Below are 16,711 nucleotides of genomic sequence, written 5' to 3'. Positions count from 1 at the left end.
CCCCACTTAAACATATACATTTTTGCACTTCTTGTGGAAAATACTGGTGTTCTAAGTTCAGCAAATTCAGTAGATTGTTTTAGACTGTATTCCACAATTTTTTTCTAACAGTTTTCCCACTGAGACCTTGGCCATAGGAATTCAACCTCTGAAATGCCAAGTCCATGGCATTTCACTGTTTCACCGTATTTGATGTATTTGATGGTGGATAATCTTTTCTTTTCTTTCTTTCTTTTTTTTTTTTTTCTTTTTTTCATCCTCTGCTTATTTGACTTTAAGGAGTAACTGGTAACATGAGTTGCAAAATGAAATGTTAATACCACAGAATATGTTAGCAATACTTCTCTTTCTTCTTCTGTATCCTTTGCCCTGTCCTTTTACAGATATAAGATGAGACAGCATAGAAGAAGAGAGTAATAGGGAAGAAGACAAAATAACAAAATGTATACTAAGAGCAGAAGAGATGTTTGGGCAGTGTTGAGGTAACTTTTATAATGCAAGAAAAAAACTACATTGTATACAACAGGGTTTTTTTTTGTTGTTTGTTTTCTAATAGACTTCTGAGTTAACTGGTTTTGATTTTTATTTTTAAAATGTCTATTTTGGGAGTTCTGATATCAGTATCTTGGACCAAATCATTGAAATGAGTAATTTATAATTTGCAGTATCATTTTTTTTTACAGCAAGAAAAAAGAATACAGTGATGTATCTACTAAGTTGTTGTGACCATGCCTAGTCTCAATTGCAAAAATAAGAGATGTTTTCGTAGAAAGTGCATGTTTAATCAGTGAGGAATTCTTAACAGGACCCCTTAGGTATAAGTAACTCCTTTTCTCTCTCAGCGAGAACTTCTTGATGCTGTAGATAATAATGAGTCTGCAGTGATTGTTGCTCCCACTTCATCGGGAAAAACATATGCTTCATACTATTGCATGGAAAAAGTCCTGAAGATGAGCAACGACGGAGTGGTTGTGTATGTTGCTCCAACAAAGGTAAGGCTGCATCTTACTGCCTATTCTGTATGTATGTCTTTTGATTTCAAGCCCATGCACTGGTTTTAGTGTGTTAATATCTACGCAGGTATTTTAAGATATGTGAAAAGGTGCAAGCGGTGGCATTTTAGGTAAAATGTAAGAATACCAGAAGCCTAAGAGCGTGGTGAAAGTAATATTAGAACAGAAAAATGACCAAGCAGGGCTAGCTGATTCCAATTGTGCTTACCATTAGATGGTAGAAGAGAAAGCTTAAGAAACTCTAGACAGGTGTGAGACTTTTTTTTTTTAACAATAGATTGTCCTAGTATTTAAAAATTAACTTGAGAGCTAAAGTATGATGTTTTTGTTCCCTCCAAAATTTACTTTAACGTCAGTACAAGCTTTGGCTAACAGTCAAAGACTGAGAATGAATATACAATTACATGTGCTGTTATTCAGTAGTAATCTCTATGGATAGGTTTATATAAATAGAAATTTGTATGGATRTATTCAGATTGGTATCAAATTGGGGTTTTAATTTGAATATCAGAGCCTGGGTTCAGGACTAAGGTATTTACACTTGTAGCCCCAGGACTTGAGGATCATGAAAGTGCTTGTAGATGCAGTAGAATATTACTTGTTTTTCTAAAGCTGTTTTTCTAAAGCTTGTTTTCTAGCTGTTCTAAAAATAATTATAGTACAGAATTAAAACTATATAATCCACCACTTGAAAGCATTTTGAGTATAATTGAAAATCTCAGTAATAATTTGAGTATAGTTTTCAGTGTTGAAATTCTTAACAGACTAGGCTTGTAGATTAATATCAGTTGTAGATTAATATCATTAATATCAGATTAATGATCTATTCTACTTAAGGCTCTTGTAAACCAAGTGGTGGGAATTGTGTATAACCAATTCACCAAGAAACTTCCTGATGGGTTGGTGGTGTGTGGAGTCTTCACTCGGGATTATCGCCATGATATCATGAATTGTCAGGTATATATTTATGGATGTTTTAATATATAATAACAATGCCCTTTAATATATCATATGGCTTCTAAAAATGTTACTCATTCTGGCAATGTTGCACTGATTAGTTGCTCTAGTTTAATTAATTAAAATTCTTTAGGCATCACTGTATATGGCTAATGCAAACCCAGATGAATGGAGGAGATGTTCTTTTCCTTCTCTTACCTTGATTGTGTGACATATAGTCCTTATAGGCCTTACTGACATCAGCCTCTCATTAAATAGCCCTGCGTGATGCATTTTCTATATGATCCCCTCTAGTCTGTTTTCACTAGCTAGTGTGGATGAAAAATAATTATAAAGTCTAGTGAAATGGTAGAGTTCAAACTGTGAAAATCTTGGAAATAAATTAAGTAGATTTGGCTCAGAGCAGGACAAAGATTGAAACATACTGATAATTTGAACTGAAAACCAAGGTAAGGTCTTAGTTTTAACCAATGTGATAATTTACTACTGCTGTTGCTGTGGAAAGCTTAGAGAGACTTAGTTGGCAGCAGTATAAAATGTTGGGATAAAGARGAGTAAACTTAATCTATATAATAGGTACAATGTGATTTTTCTGTGGCCATTAACCTTTAGAAAGCTTGTTAGTGAAAAGTACAATGAAAATGAATATTTGTTACTATCTCAGCACTGAAGTTTGTGGGTTTTTCCATCTTACAAGATGCTTTCTTTCAAGCTAGCATTCTTTTAAATAAAAATATTTAAAAAGAAAATTGATGAAATAAATATAACTTTCTTGCTCATAATAACAGTGCCCTAGACAAAATTCTGCTTCCTCTATTAATGACTAAAGTGAAAAAACATCAACTGTGGGGCTTTGGCTCCTAGCTCTTGCACCTCGTTACAATTATAAACTTGGTTGGAAGGTGATTCTACACAGATTAGTCATTCTTGCTTATCTTGAAATCAAATATATTTTAATAAAAAAAAATGCAATCTTTCTGTGTTGTCAATTTACTTAAAAATAATGTTTACAAATCTTTCTTAGATACTAGTCACTGTGCCTCAGTGTTTAGAAATCTTGATGCTGTCCCCTCGCTGCCAGAATTGGACCAAGCGGATACGATATGTTATATTTGATGAGGTAGGTGGCTTTTGATACTAATCAATTTAACAAATATAAGAAAAATCCTGGGGAAAAATCCCAAGGACTCATTTTTCATTATGTGTATTATTGCTGGTAAAAAAAAAATTCCAGAAATATTATTTCAGATGTCTAGCTTCTTAGACATAAATATGTTTTGCTTGTTCATGGTAGCTATTAGTATTTTCATATTCTAGTAAAGGAATTTGAACTCCGTGTCCTCCTGAGGACTACCAGATTTCTAATCAAAGCCTTATTTCTCTCAGGACAGTCAACTGAAAACTAAAGGTATCCACCATAGTGTCAGTGGTACAAATGGAACATTCCAGACCTAAATCATAAACATTTGACAGGATAAGGTTAGTTTTGCCAGGGTAAAAAGTCAGTGATTAATTCTGCTGTATTTAATATTCAAACTGCAGTCTTAGTTCTTGTGAATTAAATTAATTGCTAATGCTGCCAGTGAGTATCTGGGGTACAAATGACAGATGTATTTTCAAAATTTAGACTAATTTACTGTCTAGTGAAGTCTAGAGAGACGTTTACTGGACACTTGATTTGGATCTTGTTGTTTGCTTGCAATGTAAGAATTACTCAGTAGTGATCTTGCAAAAATGTATTGTATATACACCTGTTATACAGGTGTATTGTATATACACCTGTATTGTATATGCACCTGTTATAGGTGCATTTTGATAAAGAAGACTTCTCCTTTTCACCAATTCTCTTTGTGCAGGTCCATTGCCTTGGTGGTGAAATTGGAGCAGAGGTTTGGGAGCATCTTCTGGTAACAATTCGATGTCCATTTTTGGCACTGTCTGCTACTATCAGTAACCCAGAGCACCTGACTGAGTATGCTTGGAGTTTTCTTGCACAAAAGGGCATATATAAACTGTATATGAACTTTTTTGAACAGAGAAGTCAACTATTATTTGGAGATAAGAGACAGAATTGCATTGCTCTACATTTTAGGCTACCCCTACCTTCCCACTTGACCACAAATAATACTGTAACTTTTATCTTTGTGTAATGAGAGCAGAAAGTTCCTTCTGGGTTTTTAAGTTATTAGGAAGGAAGAACGTAGGAGGCCCGTACTCGAACTGTCAAAGCCTGATAAGTATAATGGCCCATGGCTGATCAAGGAAGACACCTGCACTGTATGTTTGTATGATACAAACATTTTCACACTTAYGCCTTGCAACCTGAGATATGCTGGAAAAAAAATGCACTAAATATGGTAGGCAGACACTGGAGGTAGGAATCAAGCAGATTTCAGTAATAGTCTCTCTACTTTAGTTGTAGCAATTTTGTTAAGATGTTTTCTAAGTGTTAACTTTTTTTTTTTTTAAACATTGTACTATAGGTGGCTACGAACTGTGAAAAGGTATTGGCAGCGTGCTGAGAAAACAATAGAAGAAAGCTCTACAGGCTCTGAAGAGAATTTTGCAAGAAAATGTAAAGTGAAATCGAAAGCACAAGAACAAAAAAAATCGTATCATGTTAGACTAGGTGTGTATCAGGATATTTTTAAACTAAAGACATACTTGATGTGAAAACTTTAAATTCTTTTCTGAAAACTTTAATAACTGCATGAATTTAGGCATATATATAAAGTAAATACAAATCTCTTCAGGATTACATGCTTGTTTTTTTAAAGCAAACGAGTGTATCATGGTGACATTTTTGTCTGTTCACAGTTCTATATGGAGAGAGATACAACGATTTGGAAAAGTATGTGTGTTCTGTAAAGGACACTGACTTTCTTATTGAACATTATCACCCATGTGCTGCATTAACAGTCAATCATGTAAGCATAGTGCTGGTGTMATATGTGTTCATCAGCTGTTGCAGTAAGCAATAAGGTTTCTCTTCAAATGATTATTTTTATTTTGTTTAACCTCCTGGCAGATTGCAAGCTATGGTTTTCCTTCAGACCTTTCGTTGTCGCCACGGGAGAGTGTGCAGCTGTATGACACAATGGCAGAAATCTGGCAGGAGTGGCCAAGGGCACAGGTGTGTATAAGTGGTGGTGTGTGGAATGTATCAACAGAAATAGAAAACAAAGTGTTATGGTTTTTGTTGCTGGTATTTTCAAGGAGCTAGATCCTGAGGAGTTTGTCCTTTTCAAGAATAAAGTGGTAATAAAAAAGATGGCTGTGAGGAAGTATGAACAAGAACTGAAGAAAGAAATAACCGAATGGATTGCAGCTGGCCAACAGCAAAAGGTAATGGCTGTTAYAGGAGAGCTTTCTCAAAGTTTATACATTATTTTAATGTAATTATGCCTATTTGAATCCCTTTCTATAACCATAAGTCATTGTGGTCACTGTGGTCACTTATGTGACCATAAGTCACATACCATATGTATGTCACTGTGTAAATGATAGAAATTAAAACGATGAGCAGAAAATCAAGTCCTTAACTAGAGGTGAACTGTTCATATATAATACAAAGGAATCTGAAGAAGCAGCAGATCAACAAAAAGAAAACAACCATGAAATTCAGGAAATAAACTTATTTTTAGAATGTGATACTTAAATGTAAAACATACTGTAACTTGTGTGTTAGTGATGCTCTATTAACTGTACAGTGGTGACAGCCGAGAACATTACAACAGTTTCTATTTTGAGWTTTTCCTGAACTCAGTTTATGTTTTGCGGACCTTTTAGCCTGTAAACTGTCTGTGGTTATTGCTGTTAGAGGCTGATGCAGAAGACTGAAGAGCTGATCTTCATTAGCCTCCAAGCAGAAGTTTCTGTCACTAACATTTGTTCAATAATAATGCTTTGGTCAGGTTCATAAGCTACTAGAGCGTCTTAAGCCAAGACCCCTGGATTGCTCAAGAGAGAAAAAGTGGGCCAATTTTGCCTGCTTCGTTGACAAGTTACATGAGATGGGTAAATTACCTGCTATATTTTTTATGTAAGTATTATGTTCTGTATATTATATCTGTATTTCCTAGACTCAGAAGTCTCAGAAGTGATACCCAGAGGTGAAMGTTGACATGACTTGACAGCATTTGTATAGTAAATGCTAGCATTGTTTTAAAAACGTATGAAATAGTCTGTGTGCATATTCTCATTGTAATAAGGCGCAGGAATAATCACTTAAAATAGGAGGTTTGCTCATGGTAGTGCCAGGGGGCCTTGCTCTTCCTTATGCTGGTCGCCTGCATAGTAGGGGGAAGCATGTGGCTGCCATTTCAGTTCTCACATGTCTCATGCTGATGAAAAGGAATTTCTAAGATGTCTCTAGGAAGGAAGGAGAAAAAAAGTGAGTATACATGTAAATGACACATCTCAAAGGACTGTAGTTGCCAGTAAATTGCATCTTTTTTCTACCTTTGGATGACAGTCCAACTGTAATTACTCCTATGGCTGATTTTAGGCTGCATCCAATAATTTCCCAAACCACATTTTAATTTATGTCCTTCACGTAGGAGGACTACTCTGTGAAGAGCAACATCATTTGTGGGCAATTATGGGAMGTTCCAAGCTGCTGCTCCTTTAGAAAGCTGAAATGCTTTCCCCTCACCGACCCTGGAATTGTAGGTCCTCAGAAATTCCTGGTGGCTGACGGCTCTTAGGATTGTGTGTAGAGTGTGATTCTTCCCTAGTAGACACAACTGATAAATCAATCATGATGGGACATGTGCTGGGCCAGTGAAGGTGGAGGTACTACCACCTAGGGGTACTAGCTACGGAGGTGGGGTGCAGGAATCCATTATCTCAAGTTCTTTTAAGGTGCACATTCACTGTAACAGCTTTGGTAGACCTTCAGGTCAGAGAAAGGGGCAAGAGTCAGAACTTTTAAGCCCTTTTCTAGCTGAATGTCCAAATGCTGAGATATTCTGATAAAAATGAAGGGGTTGTGTAAACATCAAAAGTAGGAACCAGCTTGGAGTAGGAGGTTGGTATTTGCACTTTTTTTCCTTAAGCTGTTACTGAGAAATAAGGTTGCAAAGCAGTCTAATCTCTAGTATTACATTGCTCAGAGTTTCAAAGTGATAGAAAAGTAAATAGAAATGATTGTTTTGAACTCTTTCATCCATAACAGCTTAATTTAAGGAGAAATTGAGAAATTATCCCCTATTATTAGTATCTGTATTTGATATTTCTGAGGATCAAGAAATAAAGATCACCACACTCCCGGTGACTGCTGCAACAGGAATAATAACAAAAAAAAAAAGTGTTATCTGAGAGTGAAGATGGAGTTAACTGTAACTYGTCACAGTTAACTCCAAGCAGTCAAGTACATTCAACCCCAAGCAGTCCAGTATTGAAAGAAAGAAATAAAATAAAAATATATATATATAAATGAGGAAGGATAGCTGTGTTCAAGAAAGCAAGGATTGGTTGTTAACTGGCCAGCTGAGAAGAATTAAAATGGCCTAAGATGTGTAGTCTGATTTGTACATCCGAGTGTTTAGCTTAGGGGAGGGTAGAACCGAGTGTGCTTTTTGTGTATAATTCTCTGTCAGAACCACTTCACATTTTACTACGTTGTTTTGGAATAACTGCAGTATGAAGGTGAATGTGGGTTGTGATTTGGAGACAGAATAGGGGATGTGCCATAATCTTAGGTGTAAGTTCTGATTGATTATTATCRTAACAGCATGCTTATAAATAAAAGTTCTGTTCGAATTCACTTTACTAATGTATATTATGTATTATTTATCTTAAGTTTTAGCCTAAAGTCAGTGGAAGGGGCAGCCTGGAGTATATATTCCAATTTAAAGGAAAAACAAAAGAATGAACAAGACCCTAATATTGAGAGAGAAAAAGAAAATGTAAAAAACAAACTAAGAAAAGTAAATAAGGAGCTAAGAAAATACCACATTTCGTAAGTACTACAACGATACGCTATTAAAAACTTGCCTGTTGTCACGTGGCACAAGTTGGTGCCAAGCTGATCAGGCAGGTGCCCCAGCGTGCAGGTGCAGCGCAGTGCTGCATGTCCCCCGCGTGCCGGGGCACCCCGCAYGCAGCAGTGGCTCTGGGACAGGTGCCACCACGCAGGCTCACGCACACAGCCCAGTCGCACAGAGACCCCGGTGTCCCTGACTGCTTRGAAGATGCTCACACTGAAGCATGAGTGTCCAAGACAAAGGAGTGTGAGAGAGAGCCAGTCGGGAGTAGCCTGGAATTGAGATATGTTTCATTATACCAGAACCTCTCTTTCTTCAGACTTTTTTTCATGCAGTGAYTTTAAACCGATACAGGGTCTGAGCCTGTCCCGAGGCAGCCACTGTGGGGGAGCGTTTCCTTAGCTTGGCGTCTCCACAGCTGCTTACAGCAGCAGAACTCTGAGGAGTGAGTTCCCTTGTGCCTGATGAGATGCCCTTTGGAAATGTCAGCTGTTTGCCTTGCTCTGTACCGTTTGCTTCATTTGTTTCCCCTCTAACCTTGAATGTTCTTGGGTATGTGATTATTGAGCTAGACTGGCATTTGCCAATTTGTATGCAGTTACAGGGATTGTCAGGAGCACTAATCATCACCTATTGCACTGGTAATATTGACAGAATTTCATTCTTTGGTTATAATATCACAAAAGAATGAACTTTGCTCACTTMGATAATGCTACTTACAACTTTGGAAAATCTAGTCTCAAATTAGACACATATTTAGACACTGAAGTATCATCTTGAATCTGACTCTTCAGAGTTTTCCCTCTCCTCTCTTCTTCAAATGCTTCTAGTCTATGTTAATGTTATCATTGGCAGTAAATCTTATTTCTATTTCMTGTTGAGTTCTTCCACTATAGAATTATGTTTACCTTATTAATTTGCAAAATTTAAGGTACTTTTATTATGATACACAAAAATGATGGAAGATAAAGACAGCTTGTGAATCTTCTCTATTTCAACTGGAGTTATTTGCTGGAAGTGGAAGTAGAATTATAAACAAATTTTCATTAACATACCTGCTTTTATGTTTGAATCTGGAGTTTAAAAAGGAATGAATTGCAGCKTTTAGAATCAAAATTGTGTATTAAAGTTGAGAAATATATGTTAAAATATGTCCATAGCAAAATAATCATTTTATATTTTTACAGTGATATCAGAAAAAAGATTTCCAATAAGGTAGAAGGTGTAATGCTTGCTCTGGCAGAAAAAGAACGTTTGCAGGAAAGGCTTAGAAAGCTTCATAGGATCCCTTCTGCATATACTTATGCCAATTCTAAGGCTGTGGATGAAGAGGTAATTCATTCACTGATATTTTTAACAAGTGTTTGGTTTTGTATGTCTAAAATACATAAGTTCGTGCATAAATATATAAAACGTGATTCAGCGGTACTTCCTAACAGTAAGCACTGTGCTCATGAAACTTTCTCTGAATATTTCTATCTAAATTTTGCTCCAGGTATCAATCTTAGGGGACTTTATTTTTAGGATGTACCCAGAACTTTTTWTTCTGCCCACAAAAAGTTATTGACTTGCCCCTCTAGCAGGGGTCACAGGATACAAAAAGTAATGACTTTGATTCCTGAGCTGTCAGTAGTGCGGTTCTGTCCACTGTTAATTTGGCTGTCAGCCTGATGTTTTTCTGAGTGAGTCCTTAGATTTGGCTACATGGCATCTTTGTGTACTCATCTAAAACGTTTCAAGCCCTTACTGTCTTGAAAAATAAAGAGTAAGCTACTTTACATAGGAAAAAGTCCTAGTCATCACAGAGAAATAATTTTCTTTGCTTTTCTATATGCTTATGCCCTGCTGAGAAAGANCCAGAAAATACCTAGACTGAAACTTTTCACTAACCTGAAAGGTTAGTGTCCATCCATCAGTGAGGGCAAAGTATTTGTATATCAGTTCTTAAGAAATATTTTGGATATGATACGGTTGCCAGCAATAGTGGATGACTGGGCCTTGATCCAGGAGGTCTCCTCTATTACCAGAGTTCCTGAGAAATGACTGTGGTTTGTATGGCTATCTCTTTTGTTGTATACCTAACTCTTTTATTATTATTGAAAGATAATTATGATGTATACCACTTAATTCAGAGAAAATATTCATCAAAAATTTGATTAAGTGCCTTGGTAATGCTTTCTCATTGTGGTTCGTCTTCTGCAAGGCAGAAATATTCTGTGTATTGGGTCCAGGACTGAAAATGCTCATGATTCCCATTCTGGCAACTTGGGATCCCAGTGGCACTTTTGAACTACTGTCAGTTAGCTTCAAAGAAACCCAACTTTCCACAGCTGTGAGAAGATAGAGACARTGAGCAAGTCTGTTGGATCTGGGAGAGGATGTGCCTCAGTGCCGGGCTTGACCATCAGCGCTCCCCTCCTGGTGTGTGTGAGGTAGTAAAGGAAGTGGAGGCCGAAGCCTGGGGCTTGTGCTCGTGCTGAAGCACGTGCTCAAGCCACCCAGTTACTTACTTTGTGCTTCAAGTTTACCAAAACTGATGAGCAGCTGCATTTCTCTGTCGTATTTGGAACTTGGTCAGATAAAGTTTTTATTCATGCAGATACCACTGCATGGTTTTACCCACTGGCAAAACTTGCTTGTAATTAATACTTAACATTTGTGTTTGCTTGTAGACTTTGAACAAGATCTTGGATCGAGTTAGACTTCAGAAGAAAGGTTATGAGCAGACAATGCTGGCTCTGAGGGGCATTGGGTATCATCATGGCTCTATGTTCGCCAAGGAAAGACAAGTAGTGGAGATGCTCTTTAGACTGGGTTATATTAAGGTTGGTGAATGAGAATCAGTTTATGGACAAGTTTTGTTTGTTTTGAAAACACTTGATTTTTCCATACACCCTATAATTTTGAATTACATTATCTTTCACCAATGATAAAATATATCACATTTGGATTTGTCATGCTCACTTTTTAAATGTTGATGTGAAGTTTTTCAAATTAATGAAATCAAGTAAATGACCTGTCAAGCTTAACTTCTGCGTAGAAATTGCCATCCTTCAGGCTAGCATGTCACAGGTAAATGTGTTCTAGCGAAATGAGCTCTACAGGATTAAGATMCGTCATTTTGTCTCAATATTATTTCCAGTTGTGTTTCATAAAAGGTATGATATAAACCTTCAAAATATGCAAGCAGATTGTAGAGAAAAATAATAGTAAAATTCCTGTTGATCTGAGTGGGATGTTGGATTGTTTTTGATCAGATAATGTCATATCTAATAGATGTACTAATATTTGATACTTTTGTAGGTAGTAACAGCTACTGGATCACTCGCTTTAGGGATCAACATGCCCTGTAAATCTGTCGTCTTTGCTGAAGATTCTGTCTTTTTAGATGCCCTAAATTACAGACAGGTAATCCTGTTTGCATTACAAGTACAGTACATACATCCCTGTCATCATGCATAAATTCAGGCAGTGTGTTTCCTTTTACATATACTTCTGTGTATATGCTGAGTTTTAGTCATTTGCTTCAGTGATGAAAACAATTCTAGTTAAGATGTTTTTACTAATGTTTCAAAAGTGGCAGCCCCCAAAGAATGGGCAGACCTCTTTCAGCACTGAAAATACTGCAGTTGAGTTAAAGACATAGATTCAGCTTTCAGTTAGACAGGTCAGTAGAAAAGAAAATTCTTTTGCTTAAGCCAGGTTGTTGTAAAACATGTATGAAAAACATGCTCTAAGAACATAGAGGGGTATGTGATGAGGGAAAGACCACTGACTGGATGAAGAGSGGTGCTGGAGCGAGCTCCCTTGGGGAAGCACTGCAAGCATAGCCAGAGGGGCTGAGGGATTGAGCCCCTTGATTAGTCCCTGCTTTCCTGCTCCTCTGTGTTCAGACAACCTGGGTTTGCCCSAGATCCTGCCACTTGGCCTCTGGTCCCAGGCTGCAGCTGATGCCTGGTAGCGCTGGGGGGAAAAGCGTCCGTGGCTGGAGCAGCAGCCTGCCGAGCCTGGGGATTTCTGGCCTTTATTGAGGCTGCATAGACGGTAGCCCTGTGTACAGTTTAGATAGATTCCATGTGAAAAATCACTAATTTAAACATTATTGTTACAACTATCCTCCTCTTAGATGTCAGGACGTGCCGGAAGACGTGGACAAGATATGATTGGAAATGTGTTCTTCTATGATATCCCACTGCCCAAGGTTGAAAGACTTATCAAATCCAATGTCCCTCAACTGAAAGGCCAGTTTCCTCTGACTATTTGCTTAATACTGCGACTCATGCTGTTGGCTGCAAAGGCTGATGACAAAACTGATGCCAGAGCAAAGGTATAGGAATTTTTTTTCCATAGGAATTTAATTAAATTATGATGTCTGATTAACTCAAGGAAGAAGCTACATGTATCTAAAGTGAACAGTCATTCTACAGGTAAAATTGCATATCCTATTTATTCCTCCTTAAATGCAGTGTGCTGTGAATTTTCATGCACCTACTATTTTGGCAATAAGTATTATTTTAGAAAGGAAGACATTTTTACTTTAACTCTTGTAAATAATATTTGCATTAAATACACTTGCATAATCAGAAAATCTTGAAGATCAAGAGATTATTATTGTTGTTGTCTTGGAATGCAGTAATTTAAATAAATTGGCCATGATGGCAAATTGTTCAAGAAGCTCCTTCTGTAATCTGTCAGATACATATGGATATATATTTTCAAGAATGTAAAAGATAAGCAAAAAMTGCATTTGATGAATTCAAACATAACTGACATCAGCTGTTTTGAGTTGAAGTAAATTGGTAAACTTCATATAATTTTTAATATTTTAATAGAGCCTRCAGAATAATGTTCAAGTTCTTGGTTTTAGTTTAAAGATACAAATATAAGGTCCTGATCTTATAAATTAGTAAATGAGTACATGAACTTCATGTAACTAACTCCATACAGCTCAGCATAAACTAAAAACATGCAGATATCTGGCACATGCCAGACAAAGAATGGTTTTTTCACAAGGATTTGTGAAAATCAGTTGGGTGCAAAAACCAAACCAAACCAAAAAAACCCAGACAAACAAAAAAAAAMCCCAATCCCACTCAGCATTTCTAWCCTGAAAAATGACTGATGAAGCAAACATCAAAACTGGATCCGCAGTTTCTTTGTTTGTTACAATACAGACTTCCTCCGAGGTTCCTAATTTCTTGGGTTTTATTCTTTGTTTGGCCAGGTGTTGTCAATCTTGAAGCACTCACTGATGTCCTTCAAGCAAGAAAGACACACTGAACTCCTAAAAATCTATTTTATCTTTTCCTTGCAGTTTCTTATCAAAGAGGTAAGTGATAATTCGTTCTAGATAGCAGCAGTCTGTAAATGCAGGGATTTTTTTCTTAAACCTACCAGCTCTCCAAGTTAAGAACTTCTGTGTGTGCTTAGCACTCTTTGACTTAGCACTGTTTATATTCCACAGCAACATGCAAGCTTCTGTAGGAATTTAAGGAAAYAGATAAAATGAGTGGACTTTAAGCCTAAGGTATTTATTTTGTAGAATAAATTTAATGAGGAAGGCTTCATGATACATGATCACATATTGATTTGGAAAGTACGAGTTGTACTGTGTGGTGCCTGCAGGGGTAACAGCCTCTGCTCACCTGGGACGGGCTTTCCTGATCCTGTTCCCACCGGAGCCCTGTTTGGGGCTGCCTGCTGGTGGGTGTCCCTGGTGCAGGAGAGCAGGAGTCTGATAGCCCCACTGACGAGAAAAATCTTCAGTGAGCGTGTCAGAGAGCTGTAGTGTATTTTGAAAGTAACAGCCTGAAAACGGGCCAAACCCAGCCCATGTACTTGCCTCTAGTGTTCTTTCAAGAGGAGTATTTAAAAAAAAGGGGCACTGATATAGTCATGGTTCTCTAGTTAGTCCCTGCTTCCTCAGTTGTACACAGGGGGAAGAGATAAAGATCACCATGAAAATACTTGGATAGTTGGTGACTACTTCTTCAGTAGGGATACACTTTTGCCTTTCAGTGCAAGCTGAAGATCTCCATCCAGAGGTACCTATGTAGTAGCTTGAAAGACTGTTCTGAATGCTGCTGTTTTATGTTCTTATCAAATACAGGCTTATAAAAGAATTTTTTGGATCTTTCTCAGCTAAGCTGTTTTTGTTTGATTGGTTTTGAATAACATAGGGCTACTTGGATCAGGAAGGAAACCCTCGAGGCTTTGCTGGACTTGTAACACACTTGTACTATTATGAGCCTTCAAATTTTGTCCTGGTCAGCTTTCTCGTGAAGGGCCTGTTCCACAAGTTGTGCCGGCCCATTAAAGAAGGTAAAGTAACATGCCGTGCACTGACTGCCTGGAAGCATTCAGAAACTTCTGGATGCTTCATTCTTCCTGGGGTCTTGCCCAGTATTCATCGCTCTATCCTTGGCCTCTGCTTCTCCCCACTCTGTATATGCTTATACAGATGTATATGCTTATACAGATATGCTTATACTTCTGTTGGAAGAAGCCAATGTACATGTATAACAATGCTAATGTCACAAGCCTACATCTGTGAAATATTTTGATGAGGTAAAAATGAATGCCATAAAAAAAAAATCCATTTGCTCTGAGAAAAATTAATCATTCTGACTCCAGAGCAACATTTGAATAGCATGTATTAAATAACATGGACCAGCACTCTCTGACTATCAGAAAAGTCAACAAAATAAGTACTGGATGTTTAATACAGCACCAGAGTCCGTTCTGTGAGCTGAAAGGCGAGGAGTTATGGCATCATGTAATAAAACAGCATCARTTTGTAAGGAGTTAGTTGTACGGGGTGCACTAGCACTCCCTGAGTGCTTTGCTTAGCTGCCTAACTGCTTGCTTATCTACCTGGAGGATKTTTGTGTGTAATGGTCTAGATCCAGCACTATTTTGCATCACCTTTCTTGTGACAGTGGCAGGAAGACTCCTGCATGGGATTCGCTTTAAGCTAAGAGAATTATATTTAAAAGGTTTCTTACTTAATCTCCATTCCTTCTRCATTCTTTGGATACAGGTTCAGCTGATTTTTCAGAAGATGTCATGGAAAAGCTGGTGCTCGTTCTAGCAAACCTGTTTGGGAGAAAGTATCTTCCAGCGGGCACCATGAAACTCAGGAAATTTTACCAGTCCAAGGTAGGGAAGGCAGCTGCTCTTCCCTGTAGCTCACGTTGTCCCCCTCCAAGTCAGTCTGGGCTTTCATGTTCTCAGTGKGGATGATGTTAAGATGGAGGTACAGCAGGTAGAATAACAAAGAAGGTGCCTACTGGATTTAGATAAAGTGGCTGATATTTCACTACAGAATCAGCTGAGTCTGAGGTTGAAAGAAAAGTGTCAGATTATTCAAATGTATTTTAGAGATGAATTGTCATGATACTAACTAAATAATCATTTGTCAAAATTTCCAGGTATGAACTACAGGTTTCTTTATGCAATACAACTTAACTATCTCTTCCCAAATAGAAACTTTTTTTCTTCACTCCACTGGGATTTTGTGTCAAGCTAAAGAACTGTAGCATTTTGTTCCACAACGACTTCATAAGGACTTGAACATTGCAGTCTGTGGACTTAGGGCTAACCCCCTTAAAAAACAGGCACTGCGACTAGGATGAGCATTGACACCAGTTAACGTCATGTCCAAGGKAGGACTGGCACTCTTGGAGAAATGTCACCTAAGTTAGGTAACAAACTGTTCTTCATTGCATTTCAGGTCTTTCTAGAAGATCTACCACAAGACTTTGCAGATGCTGTCCAGGAGTACAACAGCAAAGTAGAGAAAAACTTTGCTCATTTTCTCCTAACAGCTGCCAAGCTGGCCAATATGGAACACGAATACAGACTTCCACTGTCCAAGACAGGTAGGCAGCGAAAAGTTCATGCTGTTCATCATCTCTGAACTTGGTTACGTGGAGAAGGTTTGATTAATCACTGTTTTGTAAGGAAAAATGGTGAATACAGACATGCTATTGYGATACAATTTCTAGTTCCCTTTTAYTTTACAGTAAGCATGATAAATTATATTGTATATGATAAGAGTGCTGAGGAAAAGGATCGATTTAATTGTTCTTCTTTTATCATTTTTTGAGAAAAAAAAATGTTTCTTTTTAAATGGAAAATAACTAAATATAGTAAGTTTAATAACGTTACCCTCCATCAAATTTCATATTGTTCTAGGTGAGACTAACCTGCCTTTGGGGTGTAGCTTGCATATTCTAAGGCCCTCATTTTCCAAGCTGCTGCTTTGACATGAACTTCTSTTGTTACTTAGCTTTACCATTTCTTACTTTTATAGTTTCAGCTGAGTGTGAAATTGTGATTATTTGTAAGTGATGACTGAATCGACAACCGCTAATGTGAAAAAAACCATTAAAGCTGAAGCGGGGAAAGGCTGCCTCAGGCCCATAGAGCTGGTCCGTGCTAGGATTACATGGCTTTGCTGACGTGATTGGGGAATCAGCTCAGTGAAGAACAGAAASATCCTTGTTAGAAGAGAAACACAGAAAAGTTTCTGCAAACTGCTCTTTCCTCTTACCAAATACAAGCATAGAGCACTGGAAAGCACTGCATAGCTGTAGTCTTTGCAATTCTGTAGCAAAATTCAGCCTTTTCTATTCTTCTTAAGATTTCATATTTTAATAATGGTGAGCACCCATACCTTGGTACATTTAAGTGGAAAGCCCAGGGCACGTAGGGAAAAGGGCTGGATGTGCCAGGAGGGTTACACTGGAGACA

General features: G+C 37.6%; 1 protein-coding gene across 1 annotated transcript in view; it reads left to right on the top strand.

The window, feature by feature from the left end:
• The window catches only part of LOC112955361 (probable ATP-dependent RNA helicase DDX60), a 37,009-nt gene that overhangs the window by 15,904 nt on the left and 4,394 nt on the right, over positions 1–16,711 (top strand). The window contains exons 17-34 of the mRNA XM_026048641.1: positions 843–992; positions 1,851–1,970; positions 2,995–3,090; positions 3,827–3,942; positions 4,454–4,599; positions 4,788–4,897; positions 4,999–5,103; positions 5,187–5,315; positions 5,885–6,012; positions 7,774–7,932; positions 9,145–9,289; positions 10,630–10,782; positions 11,261–11,365; positions 12,084–12,284; positions 13,182–13,286; positions 14,137–14,278; positions 14,997–15,115; positions 15,690–15,837. Of these exons, the coding sequence (XP_025904426.1) occupies positions 843–992; positions 1,851–1,970; positions 2,995–3,090; positions 3,827–3,942; positions 4,454–4,599; positions 4,788–4,897; positions 4,999–5,103; positions 5,187–5,315; positions 5,885–6,012; positions 7,774–7,932; positions 9,145–9,289; positions 10,630–10,782; positions 11,261–11,365; positions 12,084–12,284; positions 13,182–13,286; positions 14,137–14,278; positions 14,997–15,115; positions 15,690–15,837 (2,377 nt within the window). The remainder of the gene's footprint in view (positions 1–842; positions 993–1,850; positions 1,971–2,994; positions 3,091–3,826; positions 3,943–4,453; positions 4,600–4,787; positions 4,898–4,998; positions 5,104–5,186; positions 5,316–5,884; positions 6,013–7,773; positions 7,933–9,144; positions 9,290–10,629; positions 10,783–11,260; positions 11,366–12,083; positions 12,285–13,181; positions 13,287–14,136; positions 14,279–14,996; positions 15,116–15,689; positions 15,838–16,711) is intronic.

Source organism: Nothoprocta perdicaria, unplaced genomic scaffold (assembly GCF_003342845.1).
Source record: "Nothoprocta perdicaria isolate Ctin4 unplaced genomic scaffold, notPer1 scaffold_56, whole genome shotgun sequence".
NCBI lineage: Eukaryota > Metazoa > Chordata > Aves > Tinamiformes > Tinamidae > Nothoprocta > Nothoprocta perdicaria.
The sequence above is the reverse complement of the archived record's forward strand: the minus strand, read 5'-3'. Positions and strand labels throughout refer to the sequence as shown.